General features: G+C 37.2%; 1 protein-coding gene across 4 annotated transcripts; it reads left to right on the top strand.

The window, feature by feature from the left end:
- The first annotated feature begins 1,172 nt into the window (after positions 1-1,172).
- Positions 1,173-20,341, top strand: mark3a (MAP/microtubule affinity-regulating kinase 3a). 4 transcript variants are annotated; one of them, XM_027142112.2, is made up of 20 exons: positions 1,173-1,280; positions 1,544-1,656; positions 1,750-2,676; positions 5,818-6,012; positions 6,286-6,339; positions 8,594-8,642; positions 9,950-10,015; positions 10,100-10,170; positions 10,834-10,890; positions 11,926-12,162; positions 12,262-12,381; positions 12,935-13,034; positions 13,574-13,686; positions 14,736-14,883; positions 15,129-15,328; positions 15,446-15,552; positions 16,234-16,473; positions 16,734-16,760; positions 18,871-18,915; positions 19,295-20,341. In XM_027142112.2, the coding sequence occupies exons 3-20, from the start codon at positions 2,626-2,628 to the stop codon at positions 19,650-19,652; spliced, it is 2,238 nt and encodes a 745-aa protein (XP_026997913.1). In that variant the 5' UTR covers positions 1,173-1,280; positions 1,544-1,656; positions 1,750-2,625; the 3' UTR covers positions 19,653-20,341. The 4 variants fall into 4 exon arrangements, with proteins under 4 accessions (XP_026997913.1, XP_026997915.1, XP_026997919.1 ...); XM_027142114.2 differs by lacking the exon at positions 18,871-18,915 and having other exon boundaries at positions 1,174-1,280; XM_027142118.2 differs by lacking the exons at positions 18,871-18,915; positions 19,295-20,341 and adding an exon at positions 18,971-19,284 and having other exon boundaries at positions 1,174-1,280.
- Positions 20,342-21,458: the final 1,117 nt, after the last annotated feature.

Here is a 21,458-nt window from a genome sequence, read left to right as displayed (position 1 = left end):
TTTTTTAAATTAACAGAAGAAAAAAGCAGGCTACTAAGTTAGACTAAACTGCAAGGGCCCCAAAGTTGTGTTAAAGGGCATACCTGCCAAGGATTTCTCATAATGTCACAGTGATATGCAGCATCTGCACCAAGTACAGTAAAACCAAATTTTTTGTTTCATTCCCCCCATATATCTACCATATTAATGTATCTTCTTAACAGTTTTTAACAATGGTTATTCCCACTGTTTACTGCACAGTCTTTTAAGTTGGTTGGATATGCTAAGCAATATTCTTGTGCAGGAGTTTTGCTCTGTTCCCATTTCATTTTCCATGCCAAGTGACTTCCTTCCTAGTATTGTACACTCCATGACCTCTCAGTTTTTCCCCAGTGAGAAATGAACAATTAATCTGATGATTCAATTGATACGGGCAAGATGGCCAATTTGGAGCAACTCTGTGGTCTGACTGCTGAATTCTGTGCAGAATGAATGGTAGCAGAAATGCATAGAGAATGCTTTTCTAAGATGGTTAGTGCTGGCACAGCCAAGTTGTTTAGACATTATGAATCCTGCATCATGACTTTTTAGTCATGCTGAAACTGTGTATAGTGTAAATTGGCTAACTTGCTGGTAAGCTATGAGAAGCCCACACAATGAATTACTTACGCTAGCAAACATTACAGGCCTGCTAGACCTGAGGCTTGTTGAGAAGAACCTGCCCCTTCACCAGCTCACTACTGTAGAGCATTGTATGGCCTACGATGCCTATAGCCATGTGTCAGACTGAAGAATTCAGCAGTGCTGGCAAGTGACAATTAGTCTTTCAAAAAATGCTGTGGCCATCAGGTGTAAGTATTTATTTATGAGAAATATTTCCTTCGTTTTGATAGACAATAATAGATATAAAAGAAAACTAGAAACCTTTTTAAAAATGTGCAGGTTTGTATGATGTAAAATATGGTTTTGTACCTTTAATGTGATATAGCAATCAAAGCAGCCCCAACACATAATTCTGTCACAACAATACTTCAAGTTGTGTGTTATTCTTTGAGGGATATTTTATATATGTAGTTGAGCTTGGATGTTTTTGTTTGCTTTATCTACCTTATAACCCAGACAAAATATATTGCCATCACACTCAGGAAGTGAGCTGTACAGCTGGCACCGATGGCGCAATTAACCACAAATAAAGGTCTGCTGTTTCTGTAGGATATTCTTGACATCATCTCGGGGGGTCATCCGACTGCTGAAGCCATGCTGACACAAAATACTAACCAATAGTGTCATTTACGATATTAGTTAGTATTTTTTTGTCAACATTCACCATTATAGGCTACATATATGCTTTCAGTGTTCCATGTAATAAAGACACGTATTATTATAAGGGCACTAAAAAGCCATAGACCTGCAGAAATCGTGTTAAATGTGTGAAATTTTACATTTAACTTGTGGAGATGATTGTTAATTATTCAAATGATGGTTTATTTAGCTTCCCTACAACTTTTATAATTTACTTCTATTAATCAATCATTTCTGGTTAGCATGTTTAACTCTGTTTCAGGGGGTTCTTCAGGGTATTCTGGATTCCTTTTCTACTCCAAAGCCTCTGTAGAATGCGGATGAAGGCAATATGTAGAACAAGCAGCGATGGAAAAATGATGTAATTATTGTGAGGTAGAGCTGAATTTTTACTGAACTTTTGAAGGCTTTACTGATATTTCTGTATGACACAAAGTGGTGCAAATTTCTCACGTCTCCATTTCCCAGAACTACCCTGAAAGTCTGAAAACTTTCCAAGCAAAAAAGTGTCCGAAGGATGTACAGCGAGCACAGAAACCAGAGTTTCCTCATTTCCTGTGCTGCTTCCAAACACCGCCTTATTTCCACGCCTGTATTTCCACAATCCCCCTCCTCTGCTCCAGGAAAGAAGAGGAGATGCTATTCGCTGTAGATGTCCACGGTGCTCGCATCCAGCCTTCCGATTGGACCGCTGACTTCTCTCCAAGCTGATAGAGATGAGCGGGGAGGGATTTGTCAGAATAGGAGTAAGGGGGGAAATAACGCTTTGAGGTCCTGGCTTGTTTGCCATTGGGTGGCCATCTTGGAAGGAAGGAGCTTTAACCAAAAGCTACAGGCAGAGGTCGGAGGAATGAAGCTGTCAGTGAAGGCACCTCGTTCGGGTTTAAACACATCGAATGATCGAAAAGCAAAGTTTTAGTGCTTAACTGTAGGCATCTGCTTCACAAAAGGACCGTGGTTTGGATCTTCAGGGCCTTGTGGGTGATTATTTGTTCTTCAGTACAGCCGGACATCCGAAATGTGAATCAGAGACACAGGCAAACTGTCCGTCGTTCTGCTGATACCTGGGAATTCAGTTAAACTAGCTAACCAGCTAATGGCTCGACAACTACGTTGGATTATAACACCATTTTCACCTCAGGGACACAATCTGTAGCCTGGACGTTATTCTAGTGTGAAGTTTTTTCCACAAGTTTTCTCAGGCGGTGTCTTTATTATCTCAGTAACGTAATGGTTTAGACGGTGTTAGACAGTACGGTGTTAATTTCACGTTCAAAATCGGTGCGAGAAAAAAACCCGTTTGATTCAATCCGTAACTCCGAGTCGATTCAGCGATACGATACGATGTCAACAAAAACAGCACTACCTTCCGTTAACGAGCGGAAAACTGAAAATGTAAGTAGCCGATTTATTTCTCGGTCATTTGAATAACGTTCATGGATGTGTTTCTTGTGAAACAGCTAGCTTTTGGACGTTCACTGTATCTGAAATGTTGTGTTTATGATCCTATTCTCTAGCAGACAAGCTGGAACTTTTCGTTCACTCACCTACAGCACGGTATTAACGAGTCCTTTCATTGTTCATCACTCTCTCGGATATGACTTAAAAAAAATAGTCCGACTCACTCAAATGGTGTACTAACATTAACGTTTTGTACATGGACAATTCTGTGATTTGTTCCTGCTTTGCCATACGATTTAGTTGTTTTCAGACCGATGGACAGATGGACACTCAGCACGATGATGATGATGCATCCATGGGGTCTGCAGCATTAGGGAGAGGACTTTTAATCTACCTAATGTGTGCAGCATATGTTTAAACAAACTCTGTCTCCGAGCAGTGTGTGTACAGCACTGTTTTTTATGATATGTCTCCGTATTTTAGGTGTATAGAGATGTTCATTGTCACTTGACTGATAAGAACTAATGCGCATTGGCGCGAGGTAAGTAAGGTAGGGGGTTAGTCAGCTGTCTGCCTGGTGAGTCACGACTAGGAACTGCAGGTGAATGCTTATTGCTGCAGTTTCTCCAGACATTCATATCCAGCCTTGTACATCTCTAAAATGTCTCAAACAGTGTGTCTTATGTCATGTCTGCGTCACAGGCTTGTTCGCATTGTATTTAGGTGGTTGGATGTGATGTGATCAACACTGACTGCAGCTTGTCATTGGGATCAAGTTTGCTTTGCATCGAACCATTGAGTCATTAAGAACCAATGCATATATGTATTTTTTTTATTATCGTTCATATATGACCTTTGCAGTAAATGGAATGCCTTGCACCTATAGATATATGCTCTAAGATCAAGCGGGTTTCTGATCGTCACTAAATTCTCGTATAAATCGATGCAAGCGATCTGAAGAACATCGACGTACATGCACTGTATATAAAATAAACCTCAGACAAGCATTATTTAAATACCCTCTAGAATCCAGTCCTGAAGGACAACAGCACTGCACATACTGTAACACTAAACCTGATGTAACATATCTGAACAAATTTATACACTTAATACATCAAAACAAATGTCATTTATTAATCTGTTAAAACAGGGGAATCCCAAATCTCTGTGGAGCATGACACCACAGACATAGATAAACATATTAATGGGAGGTGTTTTATCAGCATTGGTATTGATACATTGACTCACGCCTGTTACACAGATTTCAGCCCAAAAGTAACCTGTCTGTTGAGTATCACCAGAAGTGAGTATCAGTGAACCCCCGCTCAAAAGAGGGACAGCGGTTTGCTTCCAAAGTGCTTGGTTTGATCCCAGTGACCCATCATAGTATCATGATACCCATATCATGGTATTTTAAGTACCTACATTTTAATCACCCTGTCCTAATTAATCTTACCTCTTTTAATATTAGTGTGTTAGTTTTGTTTGATCATTGCACTTTAAAATATTTCTTATTGCTTATTATTGCTTGCCTTTATGCTGTGCAGTATAAAAAAAATCCATTTTCAAAGCCACTCAAAAAGCACGCAATGCCATCAGTTTAGATTAGACTGTCCCGATAATACTAAATCTGTCACAAGAGACAGTCAGTCTGGTTTAGTTAAAACTACCCATTGTGCAGGGTCAGCTTTCTGTGGAGACAGTAGTGTTGTTTTTGTGTGTCACACCAATGTGCTATGTTATTTTCTTTACAAATTAATTAAACAATTGTGTCACTTCAAATATGTGTTTTGTCTGTAAATAGCATGTTAAAATGCATATGCACTAGGTTGTTAATCTAGGAAACAAAATCAGTGTATTTTGCTTTCACATCTTTACATTTAATACATGGCATGCTGCACTCCATTGGCTTTGCAGACTGTTGTACCTTTTATTTGTTCAGGTCATACAAGAACAGAACTTGCTACTTCACCATTTCATTCTTGCAGTTATGTCATCAGATGTTGAAGATCTGAAATGCTTTCTCACTGCTTAGTGGCAATGCGATTGGTTATTTATGGGCTTTGTGCTCATTTTTCTTTTGTCGGGTAAAAATGGATAAACTCTTTAATTCTATAACAAAAACTTAACAGCAAAGATTTGTGACATCATATGCTGAATTGAACTGAGCTATCTATAAATTTTTTTTTGTGGTTGTTCTTGAAATGTCCTCTGTGTTCATTTGCATATTGCAGTCTTCTGTACCATCAGTATCACAAACAAATCACACAGGTCTTAATTCCTGTCTTTCAGAATGTTTGCCATAAACCTAACACTATAATAAAGTTATTATGCAATATGTATTATTCTAATAGAAAAAATTATACAATTTACTGTATATAATATAAAGTATTGTACATATTATACAGCAGCCCTGGAGCTCTGTACCTTTTAGTAATTTATCAATGTGGGGAAGTTTAGGGAATACTCAAATAAAATTATGTTTAACTTCAACCAGGTAATCAAACTTTTTAGAAGAGGGCACACTGTGGCAAAAAAAATAAAATTGCCCCCATGTACAGTAAGAAATATTGTTAGAGAGTTTGAGATGAGAGTTGAAGATGGCAGCATTTGACAATTACTGCATTTTAGCAGATGCCCTTATCGTGCATGACTTACAAAAACATGGTAGTTCACCAGGTCAGGGACTGAGAATATCAACAATCAACCTAAAAATGCTGTTAAGGGTTAGTGCAGCATCACAGGAAAGCACTCATAACAAGGGGTTGTTTTCCCCCACCAAGTGTGCAGGACTACAATTAGGTGCTACCTCAACACCAACAAACTTTTTGAGCAGCATGTCGGAATAAAGGCTTGTGTTTAATCTGTCCACAAACATTAAAGCCTGGAGTTCACTAGACATTACTGTGAAATGGTGGTCATATGAGACTTGGGGGGAAAAGTTTACCGTGGGTGCCAGTAATTCTGGAGCTGACTTTAAGCATGCATTTAATTTATTCTGTACATATCAGTTACCCTAGTACACAATTTTTGCAATATTTGTTTGTATTTATATATGTAAGATGATCTGAACCTTGTTGTTTATCTTAAAAACAAACATGATCATGATCATAATTTGCAATTTCACTTTCACAGCACACATCTAATGGCCACGGCCGTATGGAGGGGGCCTCTCGGTCTGTAAGGTCAGGTGGCCGAAACCGTAGTTCAGGCAATTCAGGTTCTGAAGACCAGAATCCTCACATTGGGAATTACCGGCTCCTGAAAACTATCGGAAAAGGCAACTTTGCAAAGGTTAAACTGGGTCGTCACATCCTCACTGGCAGAGAGGTGAGTGGTCAGCAGTGTCCTTCCTGTTGCAAAGCTTTTTACTTCTACTGGAATGTTACAGCTAGAGATTATTAAAAAGATTAGACTGTACATGCAGATTGATGTTACACCCAAAGTATACTTTGTTAAATCAGACAAAGAGGAAAAGAGAGAGAAATTATAATAATAAAATACTAAACTCCATACTACTAATGCAAATATTGTCATAAAATTGTAAGGACTTTTATTACTGGCATTACATAAAAAATGTAAATAGATCCTTGGTTTTTACAGGTGGCAGTAAAAATTATTGACAGGACCCAACTGAATCCGACAAGCCTTCAAAAGGTGAGCTACATTTTGGGTTTAAAGGTGTAGTTTTTGTTTTGGGTATGACTGTAGCTTGTTTTTATTTCATCTATTTAAATGGACATTTGGAGAAACTACTAATTTGCTCTTTGAAACTTTAGGCATTGAATCACAAGGATTGTGTTCTTGTTCTTAAGGAAATAATGCCATCCATGTCAGGAAGGGAGGTCACTGTGGTCTCGGAAACGTTGTTTAAGTCTGTGGGAAATGATGTCCATAGGGCTTTGATTTGGTTCAGATCAAATCAGGTTTGATCCTTTAATTAGAACATCATGTCAGAAAAGCACTAGTTTATTGTATTAGTGTTCACTGAGCTAAGCAGTAAAGATGGTGCATATAAATGGCTATTTTATGCCTTTATGATTTTGGAATAATTAATAAAATGGAGGCCTGGTCATTTGAGTTAAGGCCCGGAAAGACAAAATTATATTCTTTACACTGGTCTGGGATCTGCAAATTTTTTTTAGTGCTACTGACATAATCCCTCTCTGTGCGTTGGCATTGTTTTTCTAAACAATCTGAAGAAAATCTGCATTATGCTTGTTCTCTGTTGGTCTGCACTGGTGCAGTGGGGGCTCTGGAGCAATGGCAGATGGACAAATAGGTGGCAGATAGGAGTGATGTGAGACTGAGACCAGCAGGAAGATTTTTCAACAGGAGATAAGGAGAGCCACAGAAGGGCCAGTGTTGTGGGCGGTGAGAGATTCAGAAGAGGCCCATGAGCATAGATGAAATTAAAAAAAAAAAAAAACAAGCCAGAGAGAAATAGAGTAGAAACCACTCTCATGTTTTCCTTCATTCTGAGACATGCTTTCAGAGACCCTGTCTCTATTATTAGCTGGGCACAAAAGCGCACTGCAGTTACCATTAGATTTTCCACAACACCACTGTTTTGGATTCTGCGTATATTCTGCATCTCTTGCCTTCTGGTACTGAGCCAAAAAATAAAAGCTCTGACTCATATAGTGCTAATCAACGCACAGAGAAATCATCAAACTAACCATGCATGCCTATTTTTTTTTTTTTTATAAATATCTTATATTTGCTCTGATGTATTGCTAGTGCACCTCTTCTGTAATCCCCCTGGCTCTTTTTTATATTTCTGTTTTCCCCTGCATCATCCTATTCCCCTATGGGTATTACTGTAGCAGTGACCTTGCTTTCAAGAGTTATTTATCCAAAGCTCACATTTGTCTGGATGAATGTGTGAGAATTTCGTTGCCACTAAACGGTTGTGTAATTGTGCGTGGGTGTACATGTTGCACTTGTCCCCTGACTGAAGTGAGTTGTCGTGCCGCAGTGTTCTTTAGCAATCATGTAGGTGTTAAGATTTTCGATCAGGCAGACAAGTAGAGGGCAAATAGAGAAAGATGGACTGACAGACATAGCGTTCGGATAATATCTAAATGTTTAGAACACTTGCATTGTAAAACTAGCATTGCCCCCTCCCCTTGATGAACACTGTCCTTGTTGCCATTTCCACACCATTCTTCCCCTCCCTGCTAACTTCTATAATCAGATGGATTCACAAAGACACATTTATATCTATTCATTTGGTATACATCTGGCTGAATCAGTGGTGTTCATTAGATTAAATGCTAGTGTCAGATTTATATATAAAGCAGGCAGATTACTTTTTAGGGTTGTATCTTTTCCATATTAAATATAGCCTTAATAAATATGTGTGCTATTATTTGTGTAATAGTTTTACTACTATTACTATTACTAATAATAATCAGGTTTCATACTGTACCTTAGCAAATGTACTTTTTTGCTGCTGCCTACTTTTTATGTTTTGCATGTAAATAGTCGTAAGTGTTAACATCCTTCTTCTTTTTTTGGTGCTTTAACAATTTATTTATTTATTTATTTATTTATTTATTTATTTTTCTGCATAAAAAACTATTTTACTGTATTGAGATATACAGTATTTAAGATATTATTACTATACATGCTTGCCTAAAACAAACATTTCTCTGTCATTCTTTCCTGATTGACTGATTTTCCATGACATGCATGTCCATGGAGAGATGAGCTTTGTTTGTTCTGAGGTTAAGGAACAGTGCACTACTGCTTGTACTAGAAAGTCAGCATGTGGACACAGTCTCAGAAATGTCTCTTAACACTTGCTCAGTGTCTTTAGCACTCTGTCTGTGAAGCTGGTGAAATGTCTGTGGGTTGTGCTCCTTACCGAATTTGTTGCTTAATACCATGTCCTTTTTTTGTCCATCAGCTCTTCAGGGAAGTTAGAATAATGAAGATTTTAAACCACCCGAATATTGGTAAGTTTTAAAGAAAATATATTTTGACAGTAAATGGTGTGTGCATTTTTTCCCTACTTTTGTCTCCCTTATAAAACCATGCCATTCAGGATTGGGATACACTGGTTGATCCTCTGCATTTCTTGTGATTTGCACAAAAGACAATGAGTCGGGAAAGCAGACGTATCCTCAAGTGTACACAGAAAGAAGCTCTGTCAGTGTAGACTGACTGATTTAAATGCTTATTTCTCCTGAATCTGTGTGAGAGAGTGCAACACGTTGCCTGGGAGACATTTCCTTAGTGCTGCCGTCTCTATTGCAGAGTGTAACGGCAGAACGATGGAAGTACAATGGCGTACTTGTCTAACCATTTATAAAATTGCAAACTCTGCCACATACCTAATGGTCTTAAACAAAATGAATGCACAAATTGTCCAGACACCGAGAACTGGCACATTGTTTCAAATACAATACATATTGTGATACAAGTGTTATTTGCAGATTAAAAAAAAAAAAGATTAAAATAAGGGTCAACAAGGAATCGTTTTCATATCAGTGACCTCACAATACAAAAATTTTAATGCTAATTATGGACAATGTGAAACTGACATAAGGTTGCAAACATTTTGCTATTTTGGTTCACTTCACCTAAAAACAGATGTAGACTGCAAAGTTTTGTGCTCCATAAAATAAAGGAAACAAAGAATATTTGCTTATTTGTATATTGAACATATTTCTTATACAGATGTCAGATATGATTTAAAAAGAAAAAAGATTGTTCCGTTAAGAATGATAAGAGCAAAACCTGCTTAAGTAGACATTTGAATTGTTAAACATTTTTGCTCATTTTTAGGACCAAGTGCACGTCAGATCTATATGAAAAGACATGCGCTATAAAATTAAATGAAGAAATAACCATTTTTACATGTTAAATCTAAGGGTAGGCAATTCAACATGATAAATTATAGTAGCACCATTGTTGTTGTTTTTTAATCTATCTGACATTTTTGTTAAAGTTTCAAACAAGAAACAGAAGAATGTTAAAATCATTTAACATTTTTATTTAAATAAATGTCTTTAATTGTAATGAAATTACATGTTTGTCATACCGCCCATCCCTAATTAAATCCTTCACTTGCAGATGGTTTTTTGAAAAATAACTATTGTTCATTGTTTCCATTGAAAAAAAGGGAACGAATTTTCCTGATTATTCAGTAACCGTTTCATCATTTTCAGGGTCACATTCAGATTAAACATTGGAAGATTATTCACTTGGAACGAGTAACATTCACATTCTAATTGGTCTTGTGTCTCCTTCTCCCTTGCAGTTAAGCTGTTTGAGGTGATCGAGACAGAGAGGAATCTGTATCTTGTGATGGAGTATGCCAGTGGAGGTGAGCACATGGACATCCGTTTGGCTTGTCAGACATTTTTTTGATTTGTCTTGATCTCATTGGTTTCATTTGTTTTGTCTGCAGGTGAAGTGTTTGACTACCTTGTTACTCATGGCAGGATGAAGGAGAAAGAGGCCAGAGCTAAATTTAGACAGGTGTAGTGTTCTTAACATCTGTTTTACTTTTACAATCTCACATACAGTCTGATCAGAGTGAAGACTTGACTCAACCGTTTATGGCAAAGATTTAAAAGTTAGTTATGATGGCTCTTTAAACTCTCATTTTACACACACACACACACACACACACACACACACACACACAATGCATTGTCTGGTGTAATATTAATATTAAAAACTTTGTAGCCATACATAGTTCCAATTAATTCCCTGCTTTGCAGTCCAAATCCTCATTAGGAGCTATTCAATCGAAGCATTCTAAACACAGCAACATTTTTGTGCACATTTTTGGATATGGTTTAAATGTAATATTTGCAACAGTTTGGTTTTTGAGTGTTGTTGCATCTGCAGATTTAAGATAAAGAATGGTAAACAAGCTTTAATAGTAGCCACATTCATTCTGGGAAATACAGGTCTAGCAAATCTCTTCACTGGAATGAAAAACATTACCCAGTTTTTGAACGCAGATTATTCCTCCCTCCTGTGCTGCTCAGTGCACAGTGTACCTTTTTCAGTTTAAATTACAAGCCTTCCTGAAAAGTGAGTGTACGGTGTAATAGACAATAAAAGGAAGTCTATTTAGACATCGATATGTCTAGAATTTAAGTCTGCTTAATGAAAACATTTTGTTCTTCTCAGATTGTATCAGCTGTGCAGTACTGTCACCAGAAACACATTGTTCATAGAGACTTGAAGGTAAGTGTGGATTCATGTGCATGCTTTTGTGGCTTGAGGGTGGATATGCTCATATTTATGGCGTGGGTATTTTTGCTCTGTGTGTCTGTACTGCATGCGAGAAAGCACAACATGTCCTGTGGCGAGCTCACTTATTATCTAGTTTAGCCATGCTGTCATCCTTCCCTTACTTCAGACTGCCATGAATAATCCATGAGAACAATAAGAGGGCTTTTGACTACACGTATGCATCCATATAAGTGAAAGAAAAAGACAAGAATGGTTGGCTCCGGGGTAAATTATTGGTTCCGGCGGTAACTAGTAATATGAGTGATTTGTCATGCATAATAGTATCTAAGTTGAGTGAGCTGAAACTACTAGGGAATGGAATATAATGCTTACCTGAAGAGCAGATTGTAATTGATCCTCCATCCATCCATCCATCCATTTTCTACCGCTTATCATGCTTCTCTAAAATATGGTGGTTGGGCCTTTTTTTTTGTACCCTTCTCCTTTGAGCCTACTGTTGCCTTTTATTCTTATTTAAGTTGGTAACTCACTATAAGAGTTTTAGCTTAGTTTGCACTCCCTGTCAATTTTTAAAAATCTGCAATTATTTTCCATCTTAATTTTTTTTGCTTTTTGTGAATGAAAACTGAAGTATGCAGTGTATGATAGTGAAAAATTTGCGAATAATGGATTTAACATGCAAAGGTGATGACATTTTGAGAGGAACAATGAAGTTTAGGCAGATGTTGTATGTCCAGCTCCTTCCTTTTTTGTTTTTCTTTAAAACAAAGAGTGATGTGTACAAGATTTTCTGTTTTAGATCCTGTTCTGTTTTTTGTACATTGTGTAGTGTATGCCCAGCTTTAGGTATACACTAACAATATGCTTTTATCATTAACTGAATTATGATTGTTAATCACTGCATTGGATTTATTTTTAAATACTGCAGTTGCAAGCATAAAGCTACTAAATGTTCATCTCCGTGTCATTTGTGATTGAGGAGACTTTTTATATGTTATCTGCTTTATATCTGTTTTGCTCTCACAGGCTGAGAACTTGCTGTTGGATGCTGATATGAACATAAAGATAGCAGATTTTGGCTTCAGCAACCAGTTTACAGTGAATAATAAGTTAGACACGTTCTGTGGCAGTCCTCCATATGCTGCTCCTGAGCTCTTTCAGGGCAAGAAATATGACGGGCCTGAGGTGGACGTCTGGAGTCTGGGGGTCATACTGTACACGCTGGTTAGCGGATCACTTCCTTTTGATGGCCAGAACCTCAAGGTCTGAATTCCTGTTCTGTGTACAGTCCTGTTTGTAGTTTCTAGTTAAATAGAGATCATTTGTAATTTCTTTCTTTCTTTGTGTGTGTCGTGTATGCAGGAGCTACGTGAACGTGTGTTAAGAGGGAAATATCGAATTCCCTTCTACATGTCTACAGACTGCGAGAATCTCCTCAAACGCTTCCTCGTGCTGAACCCTGCGAAGAGAGGAACACTAGAGGTTGGTATCTCTGGCATCCTTTTTAAACTTGAACCTAGTCCTGTTCCCATAGAACAATGGATAATGCTGCAGCAGTTTGTGGTATGTACATACCCTGTAGGCTCTGTGAGTGTGAAGAATAGTGAGGCAGTGCATAAAAAGCTTGGACTGCAGCTTACCGTTTCCTAGTTGCGAGACATAAAACATTCCATTATTCTCTTTCATACTCTTCTGGCGTAATCACAGTCCTACAGTGTATTCCAACAATGACTATGTCAATATTTGCCAACTTTTATTTATACATTGGTGCTCTTTCATATTTAAGAACAGAGGCAACAGTTTGAAAGCACTGTTTGTTTTATTGTGAGCCCTCTGCTGCTCTTCAGACAAATTGCAATGACAATGAAAACAAGCCTCTTCCTTGGATTTCTTCTTGACAAGAATTCCACTTGTTTTTTTTAGACAAAAAAAAGAATTTGTTTTACTATATTATCAATGTAACAAAGTGACTTAACCTTTAAGTCGTGTGTCTGTTGTTGCATTACTTTACCCAATGTGTAATTCTCTTTGACAGCAAATCATGAAGGATCGTTGGATCAACTCCGGTTCAGAGGAGGATGAGCTTAAGCCATACATTGAACCAGAGGCTGACATCTGTGACGTGAAGAGAATAGGTATGCAGCAAAATTGGTCGCTGCTTCCAGTTTGCTATTGTCTGTGAAGGTCACAGCCTTTATGGAATGTCAGATCTGCCTAAGGAACCACATGCAAACAGACATGATTTTCCTCCTTTTCCTCAACTAAGGCTTTCCTCTTTATTTCATGAGCATCATGCGCATAGATACTCGTGGACTTATTGGGCACACAGTCCACTGTGGAAGACAAGTTCAAGTTAATTTTGAACCGAAAGCAAGAAGCTATTACATAAAATTCTACAATGCTTGCATAATCTAGACATTATAATGATTTTTTATCAGCAGACCAATAACCATCTTTACCAATGGATATTACTGAACGCCTATAAAATTACCTGGAAAAAAATCCCAGGCATACATATTCTATATGTCTCAAGCTATGTAAACATCTTAACCTTACGTCATCATCTTGATTTGATCATATTTCAGAATGGACCAGCTTAATCATGAAGAGGCATTTTAATATGTACTCTTTATTCTGTAACTGATTTGTCACATTTCTCTGTTGACTTGTCCAGATGTGATGGTTGGTATGGGCTACACCAGGGAGGAGATTCAAGAGTCTTTGTCCAAGATGAAATATGATGATATTACAGCCACCTACTTGCTGCTAGGCAGAAAGGTTAATGAGGTAAGAACCTGTACCACTAAAGTCATGTCCTCATTGGACATTTTCAGTACATTCTGTGGATATATCCACAGAAAACGATGTATAACCACTAGGGTTGCAAAATTCCCGGAATTTTCAGGCCGGAAACTTTCCATGGAAATTAACGGGAGTATATGGGAATTAATTGGGAATTTGAAAAAAAAAAAAATGCAGAGTTGCCTATAACAAGGAACTTAAATGTAGTTAAATCTTAACAGCATAATTTTGTTTAAAACAACAAGATTTAATGCAATTTTAGGTTGAATTTGTACCCTTCATTCCTCGGCCACTTGCACACAGCACACTGCTTACTGGAGGGCCATTAAGGCCAAACCCCCTGCATGTACTTGCATTTTTCCATAACATGCACAGTAACACTTTATTTTAGGGTCATTTAACTAGTTGCTTATTAGCATGAATTTTTATAGAATATTGGCTATGTATTAGTACTTATTAAGCACATATTAATGCCTTATTCTACATTCTTAATTGTACCCAATACCTAAACTTAATAACTACCTTTCTAACTTAATAAGCAGTAAATTACGAGTGTTACCACATGCACAGATAAATTGATGATTTAAACTCAATCCCCCAAAATAAAATTTCCTCTATAAAAATGTTTATTACAATTAAGTTTATATTTATTACAAGCATAATAATGTTTATTATTTCATCGAGTAACAAAAGCATAATCAATTAAAGTTCTACTTACAATTAAATCAGTCACCTTGCATACATGTCTGCTTAAAATGTTTATTTATGTTTCTATATAATATAGTTTATACAAATTTCCCTATATTTCTAATTAATTGCCATAAATTTCTGTAAATTCCCGTAAATTTCCATAAATTCGCGTAAAGTTTCCAATTTTGAATATTTCCAAAATTCCCCAGATTAAGTTCCCGTTGGAAAGTTTCCGGAAATTTACCGCCCCTTTGCAACCCTAATAACCACAGCGGGTCAAATAGTACATGACGAGCAGAGATTTTTAGGTTACATTCTGTGGCTGTTTTTTTTTTTTTTTGCAGGAGGGGAATGACTCCAACAGCACCACCAGCAATCTCTCCGTGGTGAAAAACAGGCCTGCTAGTGAGATGAATGGCCAATCTCCAGGTCACCAGAAGGTCCAGAGAAGTGTCTCATCCAATCAAAAAACTAGACGCTACAGTGACCAAGGTGGCACTCAACTTGACCTTTTTAATTCACCCAATTCAAATAGAAATTCCACATTACTGTTTAAATATTTAAATGACATAGATTACAAAATAATACGGTTTAAAAATTATTATTCTAATTCTAATCTCGGTTATTCTAAACCCTATTTTTTACTTTTTTATTGTAAATGGAAGATTATAAACATACAGAGTTGAACGCGTTGGTCTCTTTTCTTTTTGACCTCTCTCTATCTCTGTCTCTCTCAGTGGGCGGTGTAAACACCGGATTGAGTAACGTTAAGAGGCCCGTTCCCAGTACAGCAGACGTTAACACTAAGCAGGATGGAGGAGTTGTAGTCCGTAAGGCTCCATCACAAAGCCCCCCCAGCCCATTATTGGGAAATGCAAATAACCCTAACAAAGCAGACATACCTGACCGCAAGACAGGCAACTCTCTCACTCCTAATGTGAGGGCTTGCTTTAAGTATATTTTTTTCATTCTTTTTTTTCAGCAAGAATAATATTTACTATTTTAGTGATTTTGCATTATGTGATGTGAAAATGTGTGTATTGGTTTTACTCAGAATAACACTGGAGGATCTGGAGGAATGGGTCGGAGAAACACATATGTGTGCAGTGACAGGAACAATACAGATCGCCTCTCTGTTGTTCCCAATGGAAAAGAGAACAGGTACAGTCTGAATGGACACTGTCATTGCAGCCTAACTGATTTGAACTTAACATTTATATTATAATATTTAACATTGTATTAGAAACATTAGAAGCACAATCCGCAGTCGACATTTTTTCCATTAAATAAATTTGACAGTTCCATGAAAGCATGTTAATAATTGAGGAAAATTATATCTTTATAATTGATCTATCCTGATCCTAACAGGCAAACACTTCTTTGATCTATTGAAACATTGAATTCGAATTTCAAGCTTTATATATTATGGTTATAATCAATAGGATATTTAAAAATTTTTTTCTTCCCCAAAAACAATTTACACTATGATTACAGCCCTTCAGTATCTCACAAAAAAACTAATGTGTCCTGGGATTAAGACCCGTTCTGTATTGCTGAATTGATTTCATTTGTTGTCATTGCAAAATGTACTAATATTAAAAATGTCAGTGTTTCAGTATTGTCTTGTGAAGCTTGTACTGGGATATGTCTCATAAGCTGGGTTTAGTGCATCATCTTATAGCTGTTGGGTAGGTTTGTTTTATTGCAGTTGAAAGTTATTTGCTTTGCAGGCAGCAGAATGCAAAAAATACTTTGCTGGTTCTACAGGATGTTGCAGACAAAAGAAGAGAGACAGGAAAATGTCTCTGACCTCTCACCATTTTCCTTCCTGTATTTCTACAGTGCGTCTTTGTCTCCTGATCAGCGCAACCCAGGGGCCTCCACTCACAGCATCAACAATGCTGCTACTTCTGATAAACTGCGATTCCCACGAGGTACCACAAGTCGCAGCACCTTTCATGGGCAGGTGAGGGATCGTCGCACTGCAATGTACAACGGGCCGCCGACCTCACCCACACAGCCCCGCAGCCGTGCAAACACCAACAACCTTCTCACTAAGCTCACCTCTAAACTCACACGAAGGTAAACACACAACACCCCAAACTCTGAACACTCTCAGAGACAAAACTGCATATATGTTTATACCAACAGTAGTCACTCACTACTAACACGTATAAAGTACGGCTAATTAAAGATAAGACTACACAAACTGAAGAAAAATATTTTCTAATTTCAGATGAGTTGTTCAGAATGTTCGATTGCAGGTTCTTTTAGTTAATTTTCTCATTTTGTCCATCTTTGTAATGTTGCCTCCTTTGTTTTGTCATCTTTTTGTATTGTAGAAACATGTCATTCAGATTTTCCAAAAGGTAGGACTTCAAGTCTGTTGGGGTAATGAACTAAAATGAGCTGGAATACTAACATCTAGTGCTTAGTGATTTTCTTCGATTGCTGTGATTGCATTCATTTATCTCTGTATTGATTTAAGCATGCCTTAAAGCTTTATCTGCATGCTAATATGACCAAGTAAAATCAATATCTTGCTATGGATTGCAACTAATCAAGTCTATCTGCTTAACTGGGTCTACCTGGTGGACTTGACTCATGTCTTCATGGCAACATAAAGTGTAAATCTCCTTTTATTTTTTCCCCCTGCAAACTCATACTCTGATAATGAGTTGTAGCATGATCCATCCATGAAATGGTCATGGATCAGTAACGTTGCAATCATGTGAGCTATCCATTTTTTTTAAAAACCAGTAAATGATAAAGAACTTTTTTGCTTTACAGCACTCCCTCTGATAGTCATGATGGGGACACCTTAAGGGCTGAAACATTTAGTGATCATGCAAGCGTGGTAATTTAACTGGAGTTAGAACCTGACAGCAATTAGTTAATTATATCAATGATCAAGTTTTCCTAATAAAGTCATTATTGAGTCTATATTGTAATAGGGATCATGTCACTTTACAATGTATCTCCTTAAGTAATTAGTATTAAACAGTCATTTGGCCTGCGGAAAATTAGATTACTTATTACCAGCCGTGTAAACATATCTACTATATGATTGTAATTGTTTTAGCTTAATTTCGTCCAACTCCATAATTGTCACTCATTTCTGTGTAACTGTGTATTACTACTGTGTGTATATATAATCGGGGGTTATCATCTTTGCAAACTTCATCAAAAGAAATCAGTGAATTTAGTTAACAGAACCAACAATTGATAATCGAAATGGCACATCTTTTGGTCATCCGATATATCAAGTAACTTTTATTTTCTTAAAGAGGGCCGTACTGTGAGGTTCATGTTCTCATCTCTTTGTTTGCTTTTTGCCTCCATCACTCATGCATTCATCTTCTCTCCCTGGCATATGTAGCTTGTTTTTGATAGTTTTTCTTTATATTTACAGGCAATTTAATAGGAATATACTAAACAATTTAGGAATTTTCATTACCATTTCTCCATCATTTTCTTTGGATTCAACTTTGTGGGTATTTTTCAAACTGATACTAGATCCACAGATTTATACTGTTGTGAATATACTTCAACACTGACAAAATGGGCTCTGTTGTTTCTTCTGTCAATTCCAACCTTCCCCTCTTCTTCTTCTTTCTTCTTCTCCTGCTCTGGTTGTCTTTTCTCTCTTTCATTTCTATTTTGCCAACCTCAGGGTCACTTTTGACCCGAGTAAGCGGCAGTGTGCTGCTAAATCAGGGACAGGGGCCCCCTCTGTGCCCCCCACCCTGTCAGCCCCCTCCAACCCTGCGCCAAAGACTCTTAGTAAGTCTGTACTCTTTCTTTCTTATTCCATCCTTCCTCCTGACCCATCTTCCTTCTCGTCATCCTTTTGGAAACATATTATAAACGTATATTCTATTTGCAAATTAAGATTTTAAAATGAGAAAAATATTATTATTATATATATAAAAAAAATTTTAAACAGTCAGTAGAAGTGGCTATAGGGAGTTGTAGGAATGCACAGATGAGTGTTTAAAGTAAATGTGGGTGTGTGAGTGAGATGTATATGGCTTCAGTGTTGTGTAGGGCATAAACATGGTATGTAGCCTATACAGCACCATGTTTAAGATAGTGTCACTAAGCTCTTCACTATAACCATTCTATTGGCAATGATGTTAGTTTTTTATGTACCAGTTATTAAATCAATAACTAAGTGGGGTGTCGTATACTTTTGGCCACAGTATATATTTGAATGAGTCCTTCCCAGCTTGTCTTTAAATCAGGGACCTCCCAATCCATCATCAGAGGATGATGATCATTGTCGGAGATTTCCACTGGTGTCTGATGTATAGCTTTTCTACATTTGGATCTCTAATCTGCATTTTTTTTTCACTCATTTATTGTAATCACACCATTCTCCTCTCTTTCATTTTTCCACTTCTCTAACCAATGCTGACACACTGAGCTCAAATGTGCTGTCCTTCTTTTCTTCCTTTTTGTTTTCTAATCAAATAACAGAGTCTCAACCAAGTTTGAGAGAAGCGGGAGATTTGAGGGCACAAGGTGAGGTGTTTGAGATTCTCTACACTGGTTCATACATGTCTGATCTCTTTCTCAGTTGTGTCTGACCTGACCTATAGTATATCACCACCTCATCATGCTTGACTGGTCTTTATTGTGGCCTGTGAGACCTTTGATCTTATTGAAACGGAAGTAGAGTATTCTCATTATGGTTGTTTCTTTTGCATGTGGCTTTTTCTGTTGTGATTAATGTATATTTTGTTATGTGGGCTGTTTTGTGGGGTTTGCATGCAATTGTGGGTTGCTGACTAATGTACATATTTAACTTACTGGGTTGTGGATTTACTTTGCCTTCATTACAGGCTTGGTAAAAGTATTTTACAATCAACATATCAACAACTCACTTTTTTTCTTCTTTCAGTCGCAATGTACCTGGGGATCAGCAAAAAGATGAAGGGAAAGATGGAAAAGACGGGAAACCCCGCTCTCTCCGTTTCACCTGGAGTATGAACACCACCAGCAGCATGGAGCCAGCCGCCATCATGAATGAGATCCGCAAAGTTCTAGATGCCAACAACTGCGACTATGAACAGCGTGAACACTTCCTGCTTCTCTGTGTCCATGGCGATGGACATGCTGACAGCCTTGTCCAGTGGGAGATGGAGGTCTGCAAACTACCCCGCCTCTCGCTCAACGGTGTCCGTTTTAAGAGGATATCTGGGACATCCATTGCTTTTAAAAACATTGCTTCCAAAGTTGCCAGTGAGCTCAAGCTATGAATGTCTATCATCTATTCATGTAGGAGAAAAATGAAAGTGTTAAATGCTATATAGAGAAACAAAGCTGTACAATCACAAACGTAGCAGTTTGCAAATGTATGGGTTTTTTAACAAACCACTTAACCTATGTATTTCAAATGTATAGACTTTAATGTTGCTAAAAGCAATAAATAATGTGCCACAAGTTGCTAAACCCTGTAAAAAAAGAGAATTCATTTGAATCTTTTGGTAAAGAATGTGCACGTGTAGACACACTCTATAGCCTCTAGAATGACACTCAAGATGTGGCCCAAAAGTGTAAAACCAGAGATACTTTATTCCTCTTCAGGCAGTGTTGCAATGCTATAGATATTTGGTGTTTTGAACAGCCTGTGTATAAAGGCTATGTAAAAAAACTTTGAAGAGCCAAAATGCTTTTAAATTGCTTGTTATCCTGCACCTCAGTCAAGTTTGGTAGAGTTCTGTTCTTGTACGTGAATGTGATCGAGCTACCCAGTTTTATTTCACCTTCATTGTGTGAATGCTGCAAGACTGAAGTTTTATTTATTTTATGCCCATTTCCCACTTGTAAATAATGCACCTATTCATTTAATTACATTGTTAATTCCCATACTCAAGAGCTCTAATGTTTTAAAGGGCTACTGGTTATTGCTTGCAGTTATGGATTATATTAAAACAGCTGTACAAGATTGCCACTTGCAGGCTTAATTGTTCTTTCATACCATTCATTACTCAAAGTGTCCATTCTTCTGCAAAGTGCATGTTTGTACTCCAGCATTGTGAAAAAAATACATGCTTTAGCTTGCCTTGGTTATTGGAAGGTAGACAAGGGCACTAAGCAGGCAAGTAGAGTACAGCTCTTATTCCTAGAATAGCACTGTACTGAACATTTTAGATAACCACTTCCACACCTACAAATGGCTTATTTATGCAAAGAAGGATGGTAGAACACATTTGTGGTAACCAATCGAGAGCTTTCGATACGGATTTTGTGACGAGAATAAAATGAACTGAATTGTAATTAGCTTCAAATACAATTTCAAGGGAAAGTTTGTCTTTACAAATGAATAGTTACATTTATAGCTTCTTTATGGTCAATATTTATTTGAACAAGACATTCTTTCACATTTCACGTACATTCTTTTATTAACCTCATAGGAGTTGATTTGGAGTGGGGATGAAAAGGGGCATTCTGGAGGAATGAGGTAGAAGGATAGTTGCTGAATTTACTTTTGAGCAGGTATTAGGTCATCAATGGCTTTGCATTTTTCCAAACAATACAATTTGAATACAATTTTAAACTTCGATCAAACCTGGCCATATACTTCACAAAGTAAAAACAGAATTAAATACCAGGCATACAAATATGGTTATAGGATATAAAGCATAATAGTGCATTGTGTATTGCATAATCGCTGGTAATACTACCTTCACACAAATGGCAGCAGCCTAGTAGAAATTCTGTACTATGGGTTCTCAGTCACTTACCATATTCCCCTGGCATCAGGCCAATTTGAAACATATCTTTGTTACCATTAATGCAACAGAAGTAGGGGAGAGATGGGGAAATGCAAGCCAAAGTACAAGAGGTTTTATATACATTCTGTAGCTTAAACATCGATTAAAAATTTTAATTATGTTAAATTATATTAAAATATTTAGTGGTTTAACATAACAGATAATTAGACATTTCAGTGTTGGTGCATATCAGTTGGTTACAGTTGCAAGCATCATTTATAATCAAATTGAAAATATTATGCTCCAAATACACTAAACCATCATACAGCAGTTTCCCCACTAGGTAGA

The sequence above is a fragment of the Tachysurus fulvidraco genome, chromosome 4 (assembly GCF_022655615.1).
Source record: "Tachysurus fulvidraco isolate hzauxx_2018 chromosome 4, HZAU_PFXX_2.0, whole genome shotgun sequence".
Lineage (NCBI taxonomy): Eukaryota > Metazoa > Chordata > Actinopteri > Siluriformes > Bagridae > Tachysurus > Tachysurus fulvidraco.
The sequence above is the reverse complement of the archived record's forward strand: the minus strand, read 5'-3'. Positions and strand labels throughout refer to the sequence as shown.